Source organism: Talpa europaea (assembly GCF_964194135.1).
Source record: "Talpa europaea genome assembly, chromosome: 5".
Classification (NCBI taxonomy): domain Eukaryota; kingdom Metazoa; phylum Chordata; class Mammalia; order Eulipotyphla; family Talpidae; genus Talpa; species Talpa europaea.
This window is the reverse complement of record NC_140071.1, coordinates 93,889,218-93,915,345: the sequence shown is the minus strand read 5'-3', so window position 1 is coordinate 93,915,345 and position 26,128 is coordinate 93,889,218. Positions and strand designations below refer to the sequence as shown.

General features: G+C 39.0%; 1 protein-coding gene across 3 annotated transcripts in view; it reads left to right on the top strand.

Moving 5' to 3' along the window:
• Positions 1 to 2,216: 2,216 nt before the first annotated feature.
• Positions 2,217 to 26,128, top strand: part of COPS4 (COP9 signalosome subunit 4) — a gene marked incomplete at both ends in the record, with an annotated part of 43,812 nt that continues 19,900 nt past the window's right edge. For all 3 annotated transcript variants that reach the window (XM_084233826.1, XM_084233824.1, XM_084233825.1), the window contains 4 exons: positions 2,217 to 2,290; positions 22,334 to 22,413; positions 24,382 to 24,533; positions 25,055 to 25,158. In XM_084233826.1, the coding sequence (XP_084089952.1) occupies positions 2,217 to 2,290; positions 22,334 to 22,413; positions 24,382 to 24,533; positions 25,055 to 25,158 (410 nt within the window). The remainder of the gene's footprint in view (positions 2,291 to 22,333; positions 22,414 to 24,381; positions 24,534 to 25,054; positions 25,159 to 26,128) is intronic.

The window sequence follows — 26,128 nt, the reverse complement described above, 5'->3', positions numbered from 1 at the left end:
CAAGAAAAAGAGCAAAATAAAAAAAAAAAAAGTGAACCCTGTTTTCAATGAAATCCATGTTGCTTTGGCACCATCATAAAGTCAAAAAATGCTGTCAAATGATTATAAATGTGGGATTGTCTATACTCTCTAACATCCAGTTAATTTTTACTCAGAGGATAAAACTTGGATCGTCAGAAAACAATGAACAAGGGAAATCCTTCCAAAAAGCAGAAATAGGGTCTAATCAAGGAACTTATTCCACTAAGAGAGTAGTGGGCGTTCATAACTCCTTTTCAGAATGCCAACATTGCCATGGACAAATTACTGTTTAGTGTTTCCTATTCTTACTTTTTCTGTTGTAATTATGGGTTACCTCATCATGCTTCTCTATTATTTTGTATTACATGTATATATATGAGACAGATACTTTATTTTATAGTTTGTATGTCTCTGGACCATGAAAAACATATTCAACCTGAAATAGAAATTGGAAAATCCAATGGGAAATTGAACTCTCTTCTTTAGGGGTGAGAGTGTTTTACTGTAAGAAGGATACAGTCCAATGTATTAGTGGTTAGAAGGAGACATTGTAGTAGAGATTTGCTGACCTTCCAAAACACCCCTTTCTTCTTCTTCTTTTTTTTTAAGATTTATTTATTTATGACTACAAGAGCTGAGGTACAGGCCAGAGGTGTGAGAGGTGAGAGGATTCACCAGAGGCTGAGTGGGGAACAGAACAGGCAGATAGATCAAAGTACACTGCTGATAGGAGCAGCTGACGGGACAGCAGGCGAGACAGGAGAGGTCTGCTCACCATATGGGTAGCTCCCTGGCCGGGACTGAACCTGGCTGCAAAGGCTGCTGTCAGCTTCACAGTGCTGCACTCAATCCCTTGCGCCACCAGGGAGGCCCATTCTTCTTCTTTTAAGGGCAAAAGGCTACCCAATTGAATACTAAAGTTCCAGTCTCATTGTTTCTAAGTATGTCATGAGCCAAATTTCTTGCCAAACAGTGTGAGATCTAAATTAATGTGGATTATCTCCACATTATTTCCTGAAAGTGTTTCCTTGTTCCGATCTTTTTCTTTCCTTTTCCCAAATAGAGGGGAACATGCTATTTGTCACATATCAAATGGCAAAAAATGCAAAAGTTTGACATCCTTTGTAGGCAAGGCTTTAGTAAGTTGCATTGCTACATAATGGTGGCAGGAAGGCAAAATGTTTCTGACTCTACAAAGAGCAATTTGGCAATACTTAACAAAAATTAAGTACATCTATTCTTTCTCTTTTTTTAAAATTTATTCTACTTCTACACATATAAAATGATGTATGCACAAGGTTATTTACTGCAGTACTGGTTGGCTGATCAAAAACAAAGTTTGTGCCCAGCAATAAGGATTAAATAAACGACGACAGCCCTTCATTATATGTGAAATTCTTCAGTCTTAAAAAACAGTGAAGTTCTCTGGACTTACATGGAAGATGTCCAAGAAAAGTGAAAAAATCGAGAGCAGAATAATATGGTGTGTTAGTTTTTGTAAAAGCAAGAAAGAATAAACATTTTCATTTATTTGCAGAAAGACATTTTATAAGGCTACATAAGTAACGAGAACAATTACGTATAAAGAAAGAGTGACCATATGTTATCCAAATAGAACCGTTTCTAGAGTGAAAGGGTGTGTTATTAACAATTACGCCCAAACAGGTGGAAAATGCACGCTTCTGACAAACTGGCGTGCATGATCAATCCATACAAAGTACAGAGAAGGAATGTGGTTTTTTAAAAATTGTATTTTACAAAAGTACCGGTCTGTGGTGAATCGGAAATAAAATTAATTCGTCCTTCAGCACAAGTAATTGAACGGTTGCCTTAAAAAATGAGCAACAGCAAAGCGTAAACGTAAAGCACGGAACTTAAGGAAAGCGCAGTTGTTTTGCTTACCGGTTATTTACTGGAGCTGCACAGCGACACACTTAAAGTTCATCCGCCAATCCGAAGTGGGAGCGTGCGAGCCTGAGCCTGTGGGAGAGGTCTAGGAAGACCTCGCACTGGAGGAGCTTCACGTCACTCAACTATGGGGGCGGACCTACAGCAGGGCCTCACACTCGGCGCTCTAGCCCATCATGACGCTACTCTGTGGCAGCTCGGGTTCCCTCTGGCTGCCCTGTGGAGGACTAACTCGTTTTCTTTTTGGCTTTGAGAGGGCAGGCATCCGCGACTGAGCTGGAAGAAAGATGGCGGCAGCCGTGCGACAAGATTTGGCCCAGCTCATGAATTCGAGCGGCTCTCATAAAGATCTGGCGGGCAAGTGAGTATTTCCCAGGGACCTGGGGAGGCTTGGAGGGAAGCCACAGACTTGTTCTCCTTGGGTTGACGGCGACTTTCGGGTGTGAGGGTAGGATTCAGCCGAACGACCAAGGGGGCGGGCCTGTGGGCGCTCGTGAAGGCAAATGTTGGGAGCAGCAGAAAGCTGGAGGGGACCTTGTGCAGGGAGACCTCGAGGCCACAGACCTAGGGTGACTGTCAATCTGTTCATGCCTTGCTAGCATCCTTACTGGTCTCTTAAGATTCTCGAAGCGCGGTCTGAGGGGCAACTGCTTCCACGGCCTTCTCAGCCTTTCCTGGTGTTTCTTTTTATCGCTCACACACCTATTTAATTTTTTTTTTGATCGCTGAAAATTTATATTCAGGGACTTTAATGCAAAGTTTTCCGGGGAGATGGTTTCTTTACGCCGACGGGGGCGAGGAGGAATGGCCGCTATCATGTCGTCCAGAACCAATCGGACTATCTTCTGTGGCTTCTCGTGTTTTGGGTACTCTCTCTCCACCAACAACTTTGAAAAAGGAAACATAGGCGAATGTTCTCATAACGTGGCCAGGACTTCAGTTATGTTTGTAGAAATATGAGTTAAGAATTTTGTCTCAGTTTATGTAGAAGGCTTAGGTCTACTCTGTTAAAATTATGACATGTGCCTGTCCTGCAGTTACTCAACAGTGTTAATTGTGGAAAGATAACTATTGTCCGTTCGTTCCCTGCGTGTAGATTTCACAGTAGTTTTGTCAAACAGGTATTCTTTTCAAAGTATGTATCTCAAATTGATCCTACTATTTACATTCTGACAACTGACATCACTTTTATCTATGTTAATGGAGATAACACCTGCTCTAACCTGACTTTTGACACGTTGGCTATGTTTTATGTAGGCTATGCTGCCTTTTCTTTGGTGGCAAGTGTAATCTACTTTTATCATTGGGAAGTTTAGCGGTAATCTTGGGCTTAAATACTTTGTTCTGTAATTTCCACCTAAAAAAATGGGGATAATTTTAGGACTTAATACTTGTCTGAGGGCAAATGAGTACCTATGTATAAACACTTATAGCACTAAGAACAGTATTGGACAGTTAGTGTCACAATATTGTAATTGTTAATATTAATTGTTAATATTAAGTCATTAGCAAATACTTATTCCATGGTTTGGAAGTAAGTTGAATATGTCTTCATGGCTCAATCCTTTTTGCATGTGTTTTTGGAGGAAAGTAAAAGTAGCTTATAAATTTTCTCTGTGCTTTTTTTTTTTAAGGTTGATTTATTTATGCATACAAGAACTGGGGTATAAGTCAGAGGTGCGGGGTGGGGGGGTGAGAGCATTCACCAGAGAAAGTGGGGAGCAGAATAGGCAGATCTACTGAAATATACTACTGAAGGGAGCAGCGGGTGAGGCAGGAGAGGTCTGCTGTGCCATGTGGGTTGCTCCTTGGCCTCTGGTCGGGTATTGAACTCGTGCTGCAGTGGCTAGCTATAGCTTAATAGTGCTGTCTTTACCCCTGTGCCACCAGGGAGGTCCCTTCTCTGTGCTTTTTTTATTTTGTTAATGAAAAACAAGTGTATTAGTTGTCAGAAGAGATAGTTTTTTCAAGATTTGCAGGATTTTGAAACTTAACTGAAGCATTTGCTTCCTCAGTTGTGAATAGCAGATATATCTGTCTTAATAGGCTGCTATATAACAACCCCAAAGCTTAGCAGTCTAAAACAGCTATTATTTTTTTAGGATTCTTTTGTTCCCCTGGGCTGTTCTACTGGTCTAATCTGGACTCACTTATGCAGATGCAGTCAGCTGGCAGTTGGGACTAGTGGGATTATATGAATTAACATACACATCTATTGGCTGGGTCTTTCTCTCCACATGGTCTCTTGCTCAGTAGTTTAGCTGAATCTTCCTCAGTGGGCTGTAGAAATGTTCCTAGAGGGTAATAATTGAAGCTGCAAGACCACTAATTTAGCTCTGTGGATAGCTCTCATTAATTCACTAGTACTGGTCAAAGTACAATACAGGATGATTCCAAATTCACAGGGAGAGGAAATGAAGTTTACCTCTTTAGGGTAGGACTGGCCAAGTTACATTGTAAAGGGGCATAGTCACATGGGGAGACATGACTCATTCTGGGGGCCCTTACTGTAACAATCTACCACACAGGGTTACTGGAAAGTTTAAATGAAACAATGTGCTTGATAACTGATAGCCAGTGCTTTCTGTGGAAAGTCTTTACCTTGCCTACAGGTACATATCTTGTCCTATCTGGACATGAAAGCCTCAGGATGTTTATTTTCATAACAAAATAGTTCTGCCAGTGACATGCTTTAGGAGAGAAAGTCTTGAAATAACAGTAGTTTTAGGGCTTATGTTGGGAGCTGAATAACAAAAGGATTCTATATTAAGGAATGATGGAATAAATTTATTTCTAAAATATTAATGTTATGTTTTCCCAGCATTTAGCAGGATTTATCAAAAAATATTGGTTGAATCGGTGAAAAACTAGAAAGGTATAGAGCTTATTTAAACCTAGGTTTGTCTTGGGCCTCCCCGGTGGCGCAGCGGTTGAGCTCTGGGTTGCGAAGCTGCCCGCAGCCTCTGCAGCGCTGGTTCGATCCCCGCTGCTCCCCTTCCACAAGAGGAGGGTCCCACATGGCGCGCAGACCTCTCCTGCCGCCCACTGCTTCCCTCAGCAGTGTACTTCAGTCCTTCTGCCTGTTCTGCTCCCCGTTCTGGCTCTGGTGAATTCTCTCCCCCTCCCGCACTAATGACTGTACCCAATGCTTGTATAAATAAAAAATCTTTAAAAAAAACCACAAAAACCTATAGGTTTGTCATCTCTAAAAAGGTTATTTAAGCTGCCAGTCTTTACTGACTTCCTTGTCAAAACATTAATTAGAGGGCCTCGCTGGTGGCGCAAGGGGTTAAGCACCGCACTCTAAGGCAATCCACAGCCTCTGCAGCACAAGTTGATCCCTGAGTCCATCCCTGGCTGGAAAGGGAGCAACACACATGGCGCAGCAGACCTCTCCTGACTCGCCCGCTGCTCTCCTCAGCAGTGTACTTCGGGTCAATCTGCCTGTTCTGTTCCCCTCTCTGTCTCTAATGAATCCTCTCATACCCCGCATCTCTGGCCTGTACCCCAGCTCTTGTGTGCATAAATAAATAAATTTTAAAAAGCAAACAATCATCAATTAGAAACTATTTCCTGTAGCCTGCGCTAACAGTCTAAAATTGATAATAAATGACATCATGAAGTGCATTTTTGCAAAGTTTGTAGACTGCTTTTGTACATATTATGTGTGCATTTTATTCATATGTTTGCATTGTATTCATAATTATGTTCATAATTTCATATAAAACTTTAGAAGAGGAGAACCTTGAAAAGGAACATTTGAGTAGGTAGCTGTGTGGTGGCCTGTCTTATTCGCTTGACTAAAACCTTGGTTTTTTGAAACTCATTTCAGATGTTGGTTCTTCAAAAAAAGCCTTTTCTGAAAAATCACCAACAAACACTTAATACCCACTCACACACACAGCTCCTGGTTAGTTGCTCTTTCTATGCCCAGTGGCATCTTGTATTTACCTCTACCATAGCACTTAATTGTTTTCATTGTTTATTTGTGTGCTTCACCCATTCAAATGTAATCTCTGAAAGTAGGTTTGAGATCATGGATTATAGGTTTTTGTTGAGTTACTTGTATAAAAATTGTACTTTTTCCCCCCCTCCCTTTTTTCCCAGTTCTGAGGTATGGAGAGTACCCAGAAGAGGATAGCAGGCATTTAGAGTCTAAACGTTTCATTTCACAAGAAGCTGTTAGCTTGGAGAAAAGAAACTTACAGGAAACCTCTTAAATGACTTTGCCAATTAGACTTTTCTAATAATAAAGTGGAATAGAATGGAGGAAATGCACGCATGCACCCACACACAGACGCGTGTGCGTATAGCCTAGTATAGAATGTATAATCTCAAAACCCCTTCATTTAGGGCCTCCCTTGGTGGCACAGCGGTTGAACGCTGGGCTGCAAGGCTGCCAGCAGCCTCTGCAGCGCCAGTTCGTTCCCCAGCTGCTGGCAAGGGTCCCACAAAAAAAAAATAATAACAAAACCCCTTCATTTACTGTGTACCAGGTATACCTTTACTAACATTTTAAAACCCTTTGCAAGTAATGTTATTTACATGACATATGAGAAACTGGAGCACAGAGCTGAAATATCTTGCCATGTAGTTAATGGCAAAGCCAGAATACAATCTGTCTGCCTGGCTTATAGACTTCAACTCTATTTTTTATCTCTCTACCATTTAGCCTTATATTATTTTCACCAAACTGGACTACATTTCAGATAGTGACTTTTTGCCTAGAGGTCCTTCCCCACAGGTCCCACTAAACACTAAGTTGAATATTTAAAATGTTTAAATATCAGCCTCACTAGGAAATTATTTCTCCTAAAATGTTTTGTTAGCAGGTAAGATGAAAATTTTATCTGTAATTTTCTGAACTTCCTTACAGTATACCTGTGTGGATTTATTTTTGCCTTCTATGTCATCTAGCTTTTGCTATGAAGTAAACCACATCAAGCCTTAGTGGCTTCAAACAGTATTTCACTGAGAATTCTGTTATTTGGTGTTTTGGACTGGGTCCAGTAGATATTGATAGTTCTTTGCCTCAGATGGTCTTGCTTTCACATGGGTTGCCACATGTGTTTATAGTCAGTTGCAGATCAGGCAGGCAGCTCTCTTTCTGTGTGTTGACTGGGCCTGTGAAGGTGACTGCGCTACATATTTCACCATCCAGTATAGCTTAACTTGGACATGTTCTTGTGGTGGTGTTATAGAGCAACCCCGATATTAAACGGGTTCCTGGCTGTGGGTCCTCACCCGCGCGCTTTAAAGGGACTTATGAATACTCTACTACAGACACACACAAAAGGGTTAATAAAAGGTTTATTTACAAGAAAAAAAAATAAGGAAAATGTACAACTCAGGGACAAAATAGGGAAATAAAGTCTTTAATGCGTCCTACCCGATCCGACGACCTGGAAACCCAAAGTCACTCTCAGAGCTGGCCGGAGAGCCAAAAATGGGGGAACCCTAAAGCCCACGTGTCTGCCTTTTGTATCCACCTGGCTGCTTAACCCCACCCTCAGGTCCCAGCCACCTTCCCTTTGGTGGTGATGGGATTTGGAGTTCCCAGTGTCTTTGGCTTTGACCTGGGGTGGGGGTGGAGTCCACAAAGCCTATATGGAATTTGCTTTGGGACATTCTTTTCCCCCTAACAGTGGCAGCAGAGTTCTAAGAGAAAAAGACGAACGTAAGTCCTCTTGAACTCGAGGTTCAGTACAGGCACTTCGCTTTTAATAAAACAAAGTCAAAACAAAGTCAGATGTGAAACACTGCAAGTCATGCTACGAAGGAGCATGGACATAGAAAGAATTGTGGCCTTTTTCAGTAAATACTCTACTGCATTTATCCTGGTTGTGCTCCATTGAATTTCTTGAATGAATAAACTGAGTTATTTCATTGTCCTTTGAATATATCTCCTTAAATGTTGCCTTTGTCTCATTCTATTTTCTCCCCTAGGATGCCAGTGAATTTTTAAGTTTGGTAATAGTATTTTTTTAGTTTTATAGTTTTTGATGGGTCTTTTTTCAAGTGGTACTTTGTATGGTTCCCAGTTTCTAACTGAAACTTTATATCCATAAACAAGATAACCATAATTATATTATCATCTTTCTGAGGATTTCAGTCAATGGAGTCCTTGTTTGTTGTTATTATTTGTTCCTTTTGTTGATTGTCATGTACTTTATAATCTTCCTTTGTTAAGCAGATTTTATTTATTTGTTTGTTTTTGCATAGAAGAACTGGGGCGTAGGTCAGAGATCCCAAGGTGAGAGAATTCACCAGAGTCAGAGTAAGGAGCAAAACAGGCAGATTTATTGAAATACCCTGCTAAGCAAATTTTTAAAAAATGTATTTTTAGAAACAATTGCATACCTAGGATATTACTTTTCAGAGAGGATTTAATTTATTTCTACAACGCACCTGAAGGTACTAGCAGCCTAGGACCAAGTTTTCAGAACTTTTGATTTATATAGATGATCCTTGGAATAGAATTTGTGACCTTATTTCCAAAGTGCTAGTGTTTCTTCCTTTGGCAAGTGAGAATCTCAGCTTCCTTTTCTTCTATCTGTATAGTTAGCTAAAAATTACAACTTGCCTCGCAATGTTCCTGGCAGAATGGCAGATCTCCCCAAGGCAGAGCCCACCCAAAGTGCCGCTCTGCCTCTGAGCTGTCTTTCCAGTCAGTGGTTGCTTTCAGGCGAAAGCTCTTTGTATTCTTAATGTTTCTTGTTTTCTACTTCTTGTTAGGATTTTATGTTACTAAAAATTTTTTTGAGGGTGGTTTAGACCAATCATTTATCTAGTAAGTGAGAAATCTATTAATACTTATATATTCCATTTATTTTGGCCCTCAGTAGTGTCTGTGGTACCTTTTCATGTGTGTATGTTTATTTATCTCCAGATTAAGGTGCCCAGAAATCAAGAATAGCATTCTGAGATTTAGTTCATAGATGTAATAGATGCTCAGTAAACTTTTGCTGATGCAACTGGATAGGACAGATGCAAGGTGACTTAATTAAATGCATTTTCCACCATATTTTAAAACCATAATAACTTAGTACTTCTTATGTTTTCTACATCAATTACTTTTCTATTGAGTGCTCAGTAAAAAGTTGTTCTTATCATTTGTGAAGCTTTCTCTCAGTAAACTAACCTATTTTGTTTTTACTTGCTTCTGAATGAAAATATTACTTATTTACTTGTATCTTTTTATTTATTTTTTTTACTTTTTATTGAAATGTAAGATACACATGTATCTGTGTGTGTATGTACATATATACATTGAACTTAGAACTCAATAAATCTCACATACATATATACCAGCTATCCAGATAGATCAAGGTAGGGACTATTTCCAGCCTGCCAGAGGTTCCCTTCTGCTCCTTTGTAGTCAGTACCCCCAAAGATAACCACTATTCTGACCTCTATTCTCATGAATTAGTTTTACCTGTTCTTGAAATACACACACACTGAATCTTTCAGTGTAACGTCCTTTAGTATCTGGCCTTTTTCACTCAACATAATAGCTCTGAGATTAATTCATGCATGAAGTGTTCTTTATTGATTTGTAGAATTTCATTTTATTAATAGGGTCTCGCTTCCTTTTTGATGGACATTAAAATTGTTGCTAATGTAGGGCTATTATGAGTAAAATTGCAATGAAAATATTTGTACACATCTTTTTATTGACCTCTACATTCTTTTTTCTTGGATACATAACCGAAAGTAGAATATTTGGTTTACAGAAAAGACATGTTTAGTTTTGCCAACAGTTTTCAGAGTGGATGGATCAGTTTACACTACTTTCAGCAATGGATGAGAATTTCAGTTTCCCTACATCTTCAACAGTACTCAGGTTTATTTGTGTTTTTAACATTACTCAATCTAGTGGAAGTATTCTGACATTTATCTGTGCTTAAAATTTGCGTTTACCTAATGAGTATTGAGTTTGAGTAACTTTTTATATGCTTATTAGCCATTTGGATATTATCTCCAGGGAAGTGCTTATATAAGCATTTTGTCTGTTTTTTTTTTTTTTTGGGGGGGGGGTGGGGTTGTCATTAATTTATGGGCCTTTTAAATATGTTCTGATTAGGGTTTCCTTGCCCAATACATATATTGCAAATATCTTTAGTTTGTGGTTTTCATTTTTTTTTAAACTTATGTTTTATTTTAAGACATCATTTTTTTCTTCTGTAATAATCTTAAAAGATATCCAGCCATTTGGTCAGATTTATTTATCTGTAGCAAATGAAGCATTAAATGACAGTTTTTAATTCAGTTCTTAATATTGTATTTATTATTCTTGATATTGTTTAGCTTTCTTCTGGAGAGTAAAAAAGCTAAAACATAAACCTTTATAATATACATTTACAGGTCCTGCAGCATAATTTTAATAAAAAAGATTTACTGAAAATTGGACAATATATTTGATGTGAGTACAGAGATATCAAAAGAGGTTATAAAGTGGTCAGTCTTATAAATCAAGAATTATGATCTTTGATCCATTGCTCAATCCATTTCAATATCTGTTTAATTTAATATCCTCTAGATCTTTTTTTTTTTTTTTGGGGCATAGAACTGGGGTATAGGCCAGAAGTACAGGAGGTGAGAGGATTCACCAGAGATAGACTGGGGAACAGAATAGGTAGATTTACTGAAATACACTGCTAAGGGGACCAGCGGGCAAGACAGGAGAGGTCTACACCACATGTGGGTTTAGCGCCCTGACTGGCAAGGAACTCAGGCCATGTGGTGATAACGCTGAGGTTCAACCCCTAGGCCACCAGGGAGGCCCTAGAACTTCTGGTTTATTGCTGGGCAACAGATGCACTAGCTTATAATGTCATTTTTGTCTCTGACTTATTTCACTTAGTATAATACTTTCACAGTCCATCCAGGTTGTCATAAATTGCAAAGATTTCCTTTTTTTTTTTTAAGATTTATTTATTTATGCATAAAAGAGCTGGGGTGCAGGCCGGAGATGTGGGAAGTGAGGGAATTCACCAGAGACAGAGTAGGAAGCAGAGCAGAACAGGCAGATCTATTAAAATACACCTCTGAGGGGAGCAGCGGGTGAGACAGGAGAGGTCTGCTGCTCCATGTGGGTCACCTCCCTGGCCGGGATCAAACTCATGCTGCAGTGGCTGCGGATGGCTTCATAGTTCTTCCTCTTAACCCCTTGCACCTCCAGGGAGGGCCCAAAGATTTCCTTTTTTATGACTGAATAATTTCTCTCTCTCTCTCTCTCTCTTTCTGTGTGTGTGTGTGTGTGTGTGTGTGTGTGTGTGTGTGTCTCTCTCTCTCTCTGTATGTGTATCAAGGAGCCTACTGCATGTATTTTCTTCTAGGGGTTTTATAGCTTATGGTCTTCTGTTCAAGTCTTCAATCCATTTTTAGTTGATTTTTGTGTGTGATGTAAGATAGTGGTTTAGGCTCATTCTTTTGCATGTGGTTGGCCAGTTTTTTTTAGTATATGTGCTGCCGAAGCGAGCACTGTGGTTGGCCAGTTTTCCATTTATTGAAGAAATTGTTCTTTTCACTGTTGTATATTGTTAGCACCTTGCCATAAGTTAATTGACCATATATGTGTGAGTTTATGTCTATACTTAGCCCACTAATCTGTGTTGTGTCTCTTTTTATGACAAATTACTATTTGATTACTGTAACTTTATGATACAGCTTGAAATCAGGATGTGTGATGCCTCCAGTTTTATTTTTCCTTCTCAAGACCTCTAATTTGGGGTCTTTTGTGGTTCCATATAAATTTTAGGAATTTTTTTCCTATTTCTGTGAAAAATGCCGTTGAAATTTTGGTAGGGATTTCATTGAATCTGTAGATTGCTTAGGTATTGTAGACATTTTAACAATATTCTTCTGATCTCTGAGCATAGAAGCATAGAATATCTTTTCTTTTTTTTTTAGAATATCTTTTCATTTATTTGTATTTTCAGTTTTTTTCATTCATCACATAGTTGTCAGTTGCAGATATTTCATTTCCTTGATTTTTTTTTAGTTCAATGTATTTTAATATCAAAAAGGAATAGCACAGGATAGGTAATATTAGAAGCATGCACTTGTGGTGCTGAGCTAAGTGGGGACTGGTCAGACCACCTGCCACACCTGTCCTAGGGCCATATTAGACTGTACTTGCTTGCAGTGTCTTTGGTTCTCCATGGAAGGTAGCACCAAGAGGCCATGGTTGTCACTGGAGGTGCCTGTGGAGCAGGTGCCCATGGCATGGGTGTAGATGATCAATATGCAGGGTCTGCTAGAGACTGCTCAGTTTTTGGAGCGTTGGAACTGAGACTGAACATGGCTACACCTTGACCTTTCCCTCCATGCTAAATCTGTGGCTGCAGCCTTCAAAGCCCCCATGTAGGTTGAGCCCGACACAGAAACACAGCAGTGGAGGCAGCAACAGGTCTGCATATACCTCTGAGGGGAGTGCAATGCACTGGGAAAGGGTCGAGGAGCTTATCCTGTACCTGTGTTTAGAATGCTTATAAGTTCTGATTCCACTAGGACTAGACTGCACCTGGCACACAACACTTGGCTTGGCAACAAAGCCAAAGCACCTATCAAAAAACTTGAGGAAGCTGTAAGGAAGTGCCAGCACCAGTTAGAGAACTTGGAAGGGGAACAAAAAATTTTAAAGCAGTAACTAGAACAACTTCAAAGTCCCCAGCAGATGGAATGAATAGGAATGGACAGCGTTCAATCAACTATTTCTTCAGAACATTCTGATTCAGGACCAAGGAAGATTGAAGTAGATGTTGAAGGCAGAGTTCTCCCATGGAAAAGTGGGCGGTACCACCAGCCTCAGGACTTGGATGACCAGCAGCCTGCAGAATATTGGAAATGAGGAGGGTTAATCTAGTGCCAGTGTCAAACTTTGGCTCACTTCCTAGGACCCAGCATGACATAGCAGTGCAGGGCAAAATATTCACTGGGCCAAGCAAGCTCTTAAACTGAGTTCATGATGTAGTCTCCTCTTTAAAACTAAACAGAACTATACTTGAACAAAAGAGTCAGAAGACCTCTATTTTTTTTTTTAAATAGAGGCATGTTTTATTTATTTATTTGTTTTTGTTTATACATGCACTGGGTACAGTCAGAAGCGCGGGAGGGTGAGAGAATTCACCAGAGCTAGAGCGGGGAGCAGAGCAGGCAGAAGGACCGAAGTACACTGCTGAGTGGAGCAGCAGGCGGCAGGAGAGGTCTGCGCGCCATGTGGGACCCTCCTCTGGTGGCCGGGGAGCAACCGGGGATCGAACCGGCGTCACAGAGGCTGCAGGCAGCTTCGCAACCCAGCGCTCAACCGCTGCGCCATCGGGGAGGCCCGGAAGACCTCTATTTAAAAGCAAATACTTTTGTATAAATTCTCAGCAATCAAAAATAGACAAACTCATGCCATTTTTGGCACATGAATGGAACTGGAGAGGATTATGCTAGCCAAAATAAGTCAGAAGGAAAAATATAAATACCAGATTGTCTCACTTATATATGGCATATAGAGAAACCAAACAAGAAACCAAACAAGAGAAAATCAAACTAGTGAGCTGACCATAGAACTTTGCATACAGCAAAGGAGGTTGAGGGAGGGGGTGAAGGCAGGGTAGGGTTGAACACACAGGAATATGCTGATGTTTCATAGGTGATGGTGGCAGAACTATGGGGACTATGGCAATGTAAGAAAAAAAAAATCCTTAATTAAAAAAATAAAAAAAAAGTAAATACTTTGCAAAAAGTGGGGCAAAACCTTCCCAGCATAACAAATTTTCATAATATTCATATTTGAAAATCATAATTTCCAATGGCAAAAAAAACTTTTGTGAAATTTTCTTAACTTGATTTAGTTGATTTGAAAGGGGGGGGGGCTCCCTGGTGGTGCAATGGGTTAAGAACAGCACTATGAAGCTCTCCGCAGCCCTTGCAGCACGAGTTTGATCCCCACTTCCAGCCACATAGTGCAGCAGCCTTCTCTTGACTTGCTCCCGTTGCTTCCCTTAGCAGTGTATTTCAGTCAATCTGCCTGTTCTGCTCCCCACTCTGTGTCTGGTGACTCCTCTCACCTCCCGCACCTCTGACCTGTACCCCAGTTCTTGTATGAATGAATAAATCTTAAAAAAAAAAAAAAAGAGAGAGAGAGGACATTGTATATTCCATCCTCTTTTTCTTTCCTAGTTTGCTCATACTACATGGAGTAGACACTTTTAAGGATAGGATTATGAACCCTTCATGAACTTTATGGTTCTCAAAACAAAACAAAACCTGTCATAACTACAAGACAGGATGATCAGGCTTTAATTTTGGATCTCTAAAGAGCTATTTAACTCTCCCTGGGACAGCTTAACATGAAGCTTGTGCATGATCCGTTCTTTTTTTAAAGCTCATTTCATGCTTTACAAAAAGGAGAGTCTTCCATGAAGCCTTTTGAAAGGAATCATCCTCCAGCCCAGCTTTCTGCTGGATTATATGCTAAGCAAGCTAACCTTACCCTGCATTGCTAGCACTAGGGCACCAAACCACTAGCTCAACAGTCAGCCGCCCTTAGACCCATGAGTTCAGATGGAACTCATAGATGGAAAAAGGTTGGGAAAAAGCTCCACATGTCTTTGTCTGTATGAGCCAGAAGAGTTTTGCATGAAGATTAGCAGGCCAAGGTCTGAACATGGCAGCATTTTCATTTCAGATTTTGATAACTGTATGTGCTGAAAACCAAAATGACATGGGTTTTTTTCCTTAAGATTTATTTATTCATGTATACAAGAACTGGGGTACAGGCCAGATATGCGGGAGGGTGAGGGGATTCACCAGAGACAAAGTGGGGAACAGAACAGGCAGACTGACCAAAATATACTGCTGAGGGGAGCAGTGGGTGAGACAGGAGAGGTCTGCTGTGCCATGTGGGTATCTCCCTGGCCGACCTTATCAAACCCGTGCTGCAGAGGCTGCAGACAGCTTCACAGTGCTGCGCTCAACCGCCTGCGCCACCAGGGAGGCCAAAATGACATTTTTTGAAGCAAATCAATGGAAATTTTTATCATGAGAAAAGACATGGGGGGGAAATCTCTTTTGATGCAGCAATTGATAATCATAAAACATCTCACACCTCACTCTTAAAAAATGAGTGAGGTTTGTGCTAGTAGAAAAAAGGTCAGTGCTGTTTTTGTTTTTTGAATCATTACCTTTTTTTTTCCAAATGTTATTTATGGGATTATTTATTTATTTATTTATTTATTTATTTATTTATTTATTTATTTATTTATTTATACAAGCACTGGGTACAGTCAGAAGCGCAGGAGGGTGAGAGAATTCACCAGAGGCAGAGCGGAGAGTGGAGCAGAGCAGGCAGACTGACGAAGTACACTGCTGAGGGGAGCAGCGGGCGGCAGGAGAGGTCTGTGCGCCATGTGGGACCCTCACCCGGTGGCCGGGGATTGAACCGGCGTTGCAGAAGCTGCGGGCAGCTTCACAGCCCAGCACTCAACCGCCGTGCCACCAGGGAGGCCCTGAATCATTACCTTTTACCAGTTTTAACCATCTGATATTTTATAGTAGACATTATCATAGTTTGCATAGTTAAGTTCAGCACTTGTCTCATTTTAATGTAAAGATTTGCTTCTGTTTTTCTACAGTCTCTCTCCTTCACAATCCTACCATGAAGGTGCAATTGTTAATCTTATCAGTATTTTCAGAAATGTTATTTTCTTTTAAGTGAAATTTTTAGTCTGCACTTGGATATTGTGTGCTCCTTTTCTTTCTTCTGGCCCTCTCCCTTGCCCCAGTACACCTTGGACTCCTTACTCCTGGCTGTTTGGACTTTTTATACTTCAAATAATTAAATATCCTTAATTACTTAAAAAATCCCTTTATGATTTTCAGACTTATTGCTGATTTTAATGAGTTCATTTCAGTTCTGCAGTTTTGTTTAGATAGAGGTGGGCAAGAAAAAGAAAGACAACTATATTTAGCAGTTCCTAAGAAAACCACATACTTGCATGAAGGAAAACTCAGAAAAGTGTAGTTAATGAGTGGAATATACCATATGATAAAAATGCTACAGACACTGTATAGTTGTTGTCAATAAGAAATATCCTTGGTAAGGGCCTCCCTGGTGGTGCAAGGGATTAAGACGTAACCTATGGAGCTGTCTGCTGCCACTCTAGCACAAGTTCGATCCCTGGCCAGGGAGCTACCCACATGGTACAGCAGACTTCTCCTGACTCACCCACTGCTCCCTTTGTAACAGGGTGGTCCCCAGGAAAGGGGGAGGTTCCCTGCCCCACCCAAGGGAGGGTGGAGCTGAGCAGGAAGAGGAGAAGCTGCAGAAGAGACTGAGGAAGGAAGCAGGATGGAGCCAGGAGACCTGGAGGAGACACATGGAGCCTAGAGACACGTAAAGAAACTGCGCTTGTCTTTTGGTCGTGGACTGGGTGACACAGATGTGGATGAGACCCGTGGAGAGGTGACCATGGCAGCTTTTATCTTGATGTTGATTTTGCTCTTTTCCTTCCGGGCTTGTTTGGTTGTTTGTGATCCTTTTCTGTGGGTCCCCACTGGAAGATGCTTTAGACTTGTGGCAGGCCTTGGGGCCTTGCTCTGGGCCAATCCCATATGGATGGACTTTTACCCACGAGGGGACGGGTAGCTTTGGGTGCTTCATTTAGAAACTAGACTCTTGGCCTTACCTGTATTGTTTCCTAGTTTTATTAAAGTTCCTTCCCATTAAAGTCTCATATGTTTTGTGTTGATGCGGCGGATGGCAGAACCCATTTAGAATAGGCAGGTTTGCGGGATTTGGGCTGCCCCTCTCCCTGTCCTATAACACCTTCAGCAGTGTATTTCAGTAGATCTGCCTGTTCTGTTACCCTCTCTGTCTCTGGTGAATCCTCTCACCACCCCCGCCCCTACACCTCTGGCCTGTACCCCAGCTCTTGTAAGCATAAATAAATAAATCTTTAAAAAAAAAAATCCTTGTTTAAAAAGATGCAGATTCTGATATTGTCTGGAAGTAATTAACAGGTTTCTTTATATCATTATAAAGTAGAACTGCTGAAACTTGTTCACTTAAGCATTTTGACTTGTATTATTGCTTTATGTCCCTGCATTTATATTAAAAATTCAGATTAAAATTGAAAACTGCCAATACATGATTTTTATCCTCTATTTTTCCATTTGTAATCATATTATAGTTAGGTACTTTTGACTCCTTGGGGGGGGGGAATCTAATGTTCAAAACTACCAATAACAGGAGGAAGAGATTTAAATAAATTATTTTCTCGAGAATGAAATGTTTACCATAATAGTGGATTCTTAAGCCCGTACTCCACATATGTGGAATGCTAGTTGGATGTCTTTTGGGGTAATTATTACTCATTTGACATGGATAATACACAGGTTATCTTCAAAAAGGCTAACCAGATAGGCCTCATCTGTGTCCTGGAAAGCATCAGTGGCTGTGCTCTGGAAGCTCAGATCTGTTTTGAAGTACTGCGCAAGTTTTCATACCACACATTGAGAGGGAAGTTTGTCAGTATACTTCTTATAGCATCTAATTTCAGTGTGCCATAGTACTGGAGTATGTACTGGCTAGGTTTCTTTACCGAAGACACACTCTTATGAGTGACTTTTGTAGCTAGTTGTTTCCTGAGTGCTTTACTGCTAGTGAATTTGTGGGCAGCCCACTTTGTGGGAGTATAGAGAGACCTCCTTACTTACCTTCCTCCTTCTGCTGGACCTGGGGGTTAAGGGGGTACAGCATCAGAGAGTGCCTGGCATTAGAGAGTGGGGCGGTATGACGGTTGGTGTGACAATTAAAAGCTTACCTCCTTGATTCAGTTTTTTCCTAGGTATCTTATTCTTTTTGATATCATTGTAAATGGATGTTCTTAATTTCTCTTTCTGATAGTTTATTACTAGTATATTAAAACTTAGCAGATTTTTGTATATTGATTTTGTGTTCCGCAATTTTACTGAATTTGTTGGGGTTTTTTTTTTTTTTTTGTAACTTTTGTTTTATTGTAATTGTAATACCTGATTTTTTTTTTTTAAGGAAATGCATTTTTTTTTTAAAAAAAGAATCATTTATTTACACAAGAACTGGGGTATAGTTGGAAAGCAAGAAGATTCACCAGAGAAAAAGTGGGGAACAGAACAGGCAGACTGACCGAAATACACTAAGGGGAGCAGCGGGTGAGACAAGAGAGGTCTGCCTTGCCATGTGGGTATCTCCAAGGCCAGCCAGGATTGAACCCACGCTGCAGAGGCTGTGGACAGCTTCACAGTGCTGCAGTCAACTGCCTGTGCCACCAGGGAGGCCCTGATATATTTTTTTAAAAAATGCTCCCAGCTATCTTATAGTATCTTCAAAGACTAAGGTTATTTAAACATTTTGGTATCATTCACAGTCTCATAGCAGCTTGAGTCTAGGTGCTCAATTAACATTTTGGGATGATTTTGGGTGACAATATTAAATGGCTAAGTCCCTGATTTAAAGTAATTTTATAGGGGCCTCCTTGGTTTGCACAAAGGGTTAAGTGTCAGCACGATGAAGCAATCCGCAGCTACTGCAGCATGAGTTCGATCCCCAGCCAGGAAGGTGACCCACACGGTGCGGCAGACCTCTCCTATCTCTCCCACTGCTACTCTGAGCAGTGTATTTCAGTCAGTCTGCCTGTTCTGCTCCCCACTCTGTTTCTGGCCTACACCGCAGCTCATGTATGCCTAAATAAATAAATCTTTTTTAAAAAGTAAATTTATAAGTCATTCTATATAGTGATTATGAAAAAGTAAGTTCCTCTTCTTAGATAATAGAATTTATATATTAGAGAAGGAACAAAGCAGCAACTAGCATAAACTCTACACCTTTTTTAAATTAAGATAACACTGGTTTATAACATCCCTATAAACTATATTATCAGTGCCACTGAAAGTGCCATTCCTGCATACAGTTGAGTCCCTTTACCCATTTTACCTCTTATCCCTCTTCCTGTCTGGTAAATATCAGTCTATTGTCAGAATCTAAGAGTTTGTTTTGTTCCTTTGCTTTATTTCTTTGTTTTCCACATATGACTGAAATCTTACAGATTTTGTCTTTTGTCTATCTGATTTATTTTACTTAGCACAATCTCATCAGCATCCATCCATGTTGTTGCAAATGGCAAGATACCATTTTTTTTAAATGGCTGAGTAGTAGTCCATTGTGTATAGTCATGTGTTGCTTAACAGCTTTTGGCCAGTGGTGGGCTGCATATAGGATGATGGTCTCAATAGGCTGTACTGTACAGTCTAGGTGCGTAGTAGGTTATACCATCTAGGTTTTTGTATTCACCCTCTATGACACTTACACAATGAAGAAATTGGCAATGAAACATTTCTCAGAACATATCCCTTTGTTAAGTGACATATGACTGTGTGTGTGTACCACATCTTCTTTATACATTCTTCCATCAGTGGGTACTTAGGTTGTTTCCATATCTTGACTATTGTGAATAATGCTGCAGTGAACATCAGGGTGCATATGTCTTCTTTTTTTTTTTTTTTTTTTTGGTTTATTTATTTATTTTATACAAGCACTGGGTACAGTCAGAAGCGCAGGAGGGTGAGAGAATTCACCAGAGTCAGAGTGGGGAACAGAACAGGCAGATTAACGAAATACACTGCTGAGGGGAACAGCGGGAGAGACAGGAGAGGTCTGTCGCGCCATGTGGGACCCTCGCTGGCAGCCAGGGATCGAACCGCCGCTGCAGAGGCTGCGGGCAGCTTCCAGCCCAGCGCTCAACTGCTGCACCACCAGGGGAGGCCCCATATGTCTTCTTAAATTAGTGTTTTGATATTCTTCAGATAAATATCCAGCAGTTGAGTAGCTAGATCATATAATTTTTCTATTCTTACTTTTTTGAGACCTCTCCATTCTTTTTCCCATAGTAGTCTGCACCAATTTACAGTCCCACCAGCAGTATACAGGGTTTCCTTTTCTCCATACCCTTACTAACACTTGTTTCTTGTCTTTTTGAGAATAGTCATTTGAACTGGTGTGAGGGGATATGTCATTATGGATTTGATTTTTATTTCCCTGAGGATTTGTGATGTGGAGTAACTTTTCATGTATCTGTTAGCCATCTGTATGTCTTCTTTAGTATAATGTCTATTTAGAGTCTGCCCACTTTTTAATACAGCTGTTTGTTTTGTTGTTGAAATAGGTGTGTGATATATATAATAGATATGTATGTTTTTAATCTCTTGTTAGAGAAATGATTTGCAAATATCTTTCCCACTTAGTAAGCTGCTTTTCATTTTGGTTTCTTTGGCCATACAAAAGCTTTCTAGTTTGTTGATAACCCAGTTGTTTATTGTTTTTGCGCAACCCACTTTCTTAATCTATAAAGTCAGGAGTTTGAGTAGGCAATTTCTAATGCCCTGGCAAGTTATAGAGTTTGGTTAATATGAAAGTTTTATTACTTTTTAGATTTTTTTTTGTTGTTGTTGTGCTTGCAGTATGTATTGATAAGTTAGGAAATTCTGTGTTAAAAACTTGTTAATCAGCACATTTCTATAAGTGAGAAATCTTCAAATATAATGTTATTAGTGTAATCTTTAGAGAGGTAAACTAAAAGAGCTTAGCCATGAGCTTTGATTTAATTGAATATGAAAAATGAGTCAATCAAAAAAAGCAGTAAGAATCTTTAAATGTATCACAAGTGTATCCAGGACAGTAAAGTAAATGTATAAATATAGATATGGAAAATATTGTACACATATATAAAGAGAATAAGATAGACATTCAATGTAAATGAATTTTCAGGTAACTGAATTTTATCCCTCAAATGTAGCGTTTTTCTTTCCACATTCACCCTCACCTTCCCAGCTCATAGCCACTACGGTTTTTAAAATAACAATTTTTATTTTCAAACTTAAAGTTTTCTTGTCGTTTTAGAGTAGTTTATCTTTTCTTCTGGCGTTTGCTTTTACTGACTTTTCTCTCAGTATACCTGCTTTCTTTCTTTTTTTTTTAAAAGATTTATTTATTTATTTATACAAGAACCGGGGTACAGGCCAGATTCGTGGGAGGGTGAGAGGACTCACCAGAGACAGAGAGGGGAACAGAACAGGCAGACTGAAGAAATACACTGCTGAGGAGAGCAGCGAGTGCGACACGAGAGGTCTGCCGCACCATGTGGGACCCTCGCCGGCTGGCTGGGATCGAACCGGTGCTGCAGAGGCTGCAGACAGCTTCACAGAGCTGTGCTCAACCACCTGTGCCACCAGGGGAGGCCCTCAGTATACCTGCTTTTTAACAGTTTGATTCACTGCAACTTTGAGAGATCATATAACTGAATTTGTGAGAATATTATACAAATTGAGAATCCTAAGTGCTGAAGGATAGCTTGAGGGTGCACCCTACAAAATACAAGTCATAAATCTGAATGGAGTTTGGGGCCTATTTGTGTATTTTTATTTCTTGGCTATACTCTGGATGATGTTCTGAATAATTGCAATATATTAGGCTTGTAAAATGCATTATCTATTATTTTCAATAAATATTCTAATTAAGGCAAACAAGAAATAAAGAATAATATAATACTTAATCTACCCACCATTTAGTTTAAGAATTAAATTGTTAACAATGCAGTTGAGTAGTTCAGTGCTTATGAATGTGCTCTTCTAGGCATTTTACATACACACGCACATATATATATATATATATATATATATATATATATATAATATGTGTATGTATGTATGTATTTAGCAGTCAACAAAACAAAACTCCTTATCCTGGTGGAGTTTACAGTCTAGGAGGGACCATCCTATTGCCTTATAATTGTCATTACTCCTGTTCTGAGCATTTCCTGTTTTGTTTTTTTCCCCCAGTGATGAATTGAATGATACGTGGTCATGAATGTAGGCATTTAGAACTGAATACAAGTAAAGAATGAAGAGGCACTGACTGGCGGCATCAAGGATGTTCTCTCAGCGGATTTGTCTTGGTGGGCTTTGTGCACATGAAGCCGTTCAGCTGCTCATATTTGCTTTCAGTGCCTAGTCAGGGTTAGCCTATTGTTGGTGGCCTTTGGTCCATTAGGTTCACAAGAGGAAAACGTCACCTCAAATGATGTTCTTCTGTGTCTGTGTAATACATAATTGAAGGAAATAAAAGTTTTTTTTTTTTTTTTGTGATGGGCTTGAAAGATTGTGATACACTATAAGGAAACTAGAAATGGTATTTTAGAATTATAGATTTAGTGTTTCTTGTTACTAAAAAACACAAATCTGTGATGTCCTATAAAGAAAACCACAAACTAGAATACTGTGAAAGAAACCAGAGTAAATAGAAATGAATAAACATCAAAGTTAGCATTAAAATACACATAGTGTCCTCTGAACATGATTTTTATTTGATATTATTTAGGTATCGTCAGATCCTGGAAAAAGCCATTCAGTTATCTGGGGCAGAACAACTAGAAGCCTTGAAAGCTTTTGTGGAAGCAAGTAAGTGGAATGAAAACTCCATGTTTGCCTACTATTACTATGTTGGCAACTTAAATCTTGCTCTAGCCTTGTTTTATAACAAATTATTGATATAATCTGCATTGATATGAAATTAATTGTGCATTGAGTTTTTTTAGAATTTAAACTTTACAACCTGAATATTTTTCAATGAATTGAATTATTTACATTCCTAAATAAGTTTTTGTTTAGTTATTGATGCAGTAACTAATAAAAGACAACAAAGCACAATAATAGAATATTCCAGATTCAAATCTAGTCTGCTATTTTATTACTAGCTGTGTGATCTTGGTAAGTTGCTTAGCCCCTTTGTGCCTTCTTTCTTTGTCTATAAAATGGGGCTATGATACAAACTTTGTAGAATTACTGGGATAGTAAATGAGTTAATGCTTATAAATGGTATATAAGTGTTAGCTATTATTAATGTTAAAAACATTACTTTTGAATGGAATCTGGAAATAGACTTTTTCAAGCCACTCTCCCCATCTTCTTGATTTCGGCGTATCCATTTATTTTGAAAATTACTCAGAATTCAGGCTGGAATTTATAATGAGTTAATAGTATTAATGATACTTGATAGTGCTTTATAGTTTATAATATGCTTTCACACATATTACCCATTGCACAGGTGTCTTTTAATAGCCTGTGACTAGAACAATATAGGTGTAGATAGACCTGTAAAGTATACTGTAAAATGAGTGTCTGGATTAAGTTACTTTTTTTTTTCTGGGGCATTTAGTCAGTGGAAGAGCCCATAGTAGAAACTATATTTTCTGATTGATAGTACTTATTTATTTTTATTTCCCTGTGGAGTGCTTGTTTGTGTAGCAATTTCTTTCTAACAGTTTTAAGGGTGTAAAGGCACTTATAATGACACTGTTTTAACAATCACAACTAGTTTTCTCTAATAATGAATTCCAGTTAATGTAAACTGGTTAGTTGCAAGACTTGTAAGTTACTATCTTAAAAAATCCGAGTCTGCAATGTGAGGTGAACTGGCAGTGGTTTCAGAAAAACTGTTAGAAGAGACTTTATTGACAGCATTGTATATAATAGCAAAAGAATAATGCTCTTCATACACTTTGATCTTCATATAAACTTTCAATCCAGGGAAATACCATAAAAAGTGTTTAAAATAACTTATGTCACTGAACTATTTTTAACCATCATTTATTTTCCCGTAACTGCTGATTTAACACTTGTCTAAGCAGCTGTTCACAGCATGATGCATTTTTTAAATTCAATAATAGTGATGATAAAAACTGACATTTGTTGTATACTATGTACCAGATATCATTTAAAGCTCTTTATATATATTGCATTTAAGCTTCACAACAATCTTATCCACGTTTTACTGAAACAGAAGCATAGAGAAATTAAGTTTGTTGTCAGAGGGCATTTAATTGGGAGTGATGGCAATAGTGTGATGCAGGAGTTTTTGTCCTTAATCACATGTATTAATACCTCACAAATGTTTCTAAATAATGTTATATATATGTCCACATGGTGCTTTGTTGTTTTTATAGGGAAAGTAAAAGTGGTGGTAACTGTCACTATTTGATATAATTTTCATGAAAATTATTTTACTATTTCTTCTTTAACTTTTTTTTGTAGCTGGTAGGATATAAGTACATAAAAAATAGAGGTGTTCATGTGCCTTCCTTTGTAGAAAAATAAGGAAGAGAATGTTTAAACAAAAATTTCCATCCATTTCTATTTCTTAGAAAAGTTAGGGTATTTTTCCTGTTTTGGTGTAGGCATTATGTAATTATTCAGCAAAAGGAAAAATGATTCTATAATATAAGATGGTATGCTATGGGAATTTCTGAATAATGCATTGAAGGTTGTGCTAATATACATTGTTTTGGTATTAATTTAGGTAAAGATTGATTGCTTAATGGAAATTTTTTTAGTTGCTCATTTTTCTTATCTCTTCATTTTTTTAACAAGTGGTAAATGAGAATGTCAGCCTCGTGATCTCTCGACAGTTGCTGACTGATTTCTGCACACATCTCCCTAACCTGCCTGATAGCACAGCCAAAGAAATCTATCATTTCACCTTGGAAAAGATCCAGCCTAGAGTCATTTCATTTGAGGAGCAGGTAAACATCTAGAGCAGTGACTTTTGAATTTAAGATAGCATCAGTTATTTGAGAGAGATTATGTTTTAAAGGACATAATCATTCAATCTCAATTTTGATAAAAGTGTGCCAACCATCATTTTACAATGTAAAATCCAGTATTAGGATGTTATATCTAGCTGATATTTGCTTATGCATTAAAATTCGATTTATGGACCAGAATTGCTCTTTAGATAACTTCAGAACCAGTAGAATTAGGCTGAAAACATAGAAAAACTCTAACTTATATATGCACTAACATAAAAGCAGAATTTAATATTTAAATTATTTTATCACTATAATTTCACACTGCAGAATGTGTTATTTCAAGTCAGTATAAGGATATTCTGTAAATGTAATATTCATAGAAAAATTTGAGCAGTCTAGATAAATTTGTGCTGTCTACATGTCAGCTTAATATACTGAATGAAAGTGCTGTCACATCTATTTTAATTAGTTACTAATGTCAGTTGAAATGATTTGATGTGTACCTACTATTTCAGGTTGCTTCCATAAGACAGCATCTTGCATCCATATATGAGAAGGAAGAAGATTGGAGAAATGCAGCCCAAGTGTTGGTGGGAATTCCTTTGGAAACAGGACAAAAGTATAGTAAATAGTGGATATTGGATGGAGATATATAGATGGATATATAGATGTAATATGTAAAATTTTTCATCTTTTTCCCTTATATTCTAATGCAGAAAAATGTAATTAAACATTTTAATAAATTTTTTAGTATGTTAGAAGATGACTAATTCCATAGAGGAAAAAAGTAAGAGGCAAAGTGGGGGGATAGGTTATGTCATTAAACAGGGTGATTGGAGTGTTGGGTGGTCTTGATAACACCGTCTCAAATTCTTGAGGGAGGTAAGAGAGTGGCTATGAACTAACTGAGGGAAGTGTATCAGTAGATCCTCTTAGAGAGGTTGTCTAGTATAAAGGACCTATGATTGGAGCATGCTTGGAGTGTTTTTAAGAAGAGCAAGGAGACCCAGTGTGGGGGTGGAGGGGATGAGCAAAGGGTAGAGATAGGGACTGAGATCAGAATCCTGGAGACCAGATTATATGAAGTTTTGTAAGCCATTTTAAGGCCTTTGACTTTTTGCTTTTAAGTGAAATCCATTGGAGAATTTTGTACAGAAGAGGGTTGTGTCCTGATTTATATTTTAAAGAATCATTCTGACTACTGGGTTGAATAAACTATAGGCAAGCAATGATAGAAGTTGGGGTATCTGTTAGGAGACATACGCATTACTGCAGATGAGATGGAAATAGCGAGCAATGTTAGAGTCTAGATCTGTTTTTAAGCGCTAAGGGTTTTCGGGCCTCCCCGGTGGCGCAGTGGTTGAGCGCTGGGTTGCGAAGCTGCCCGCGGCCTCTGCGGCGCCAGTTCAATCCCTGGCTGCTCCCGGCCACCGGAGGAGGGTCCCACATGGCGCGCAGACCTCTCCTGCCGCCCGCTGCTCCCCTCAGAAGTGTACTTCGGTCCTTCTGCCTGCTCTGCTCCCCGCTCTGGCTCTGGTGAATTCTCTCACCCTCCCCTGCTTCTGACTGTACCCAGTGCATGTATAAAC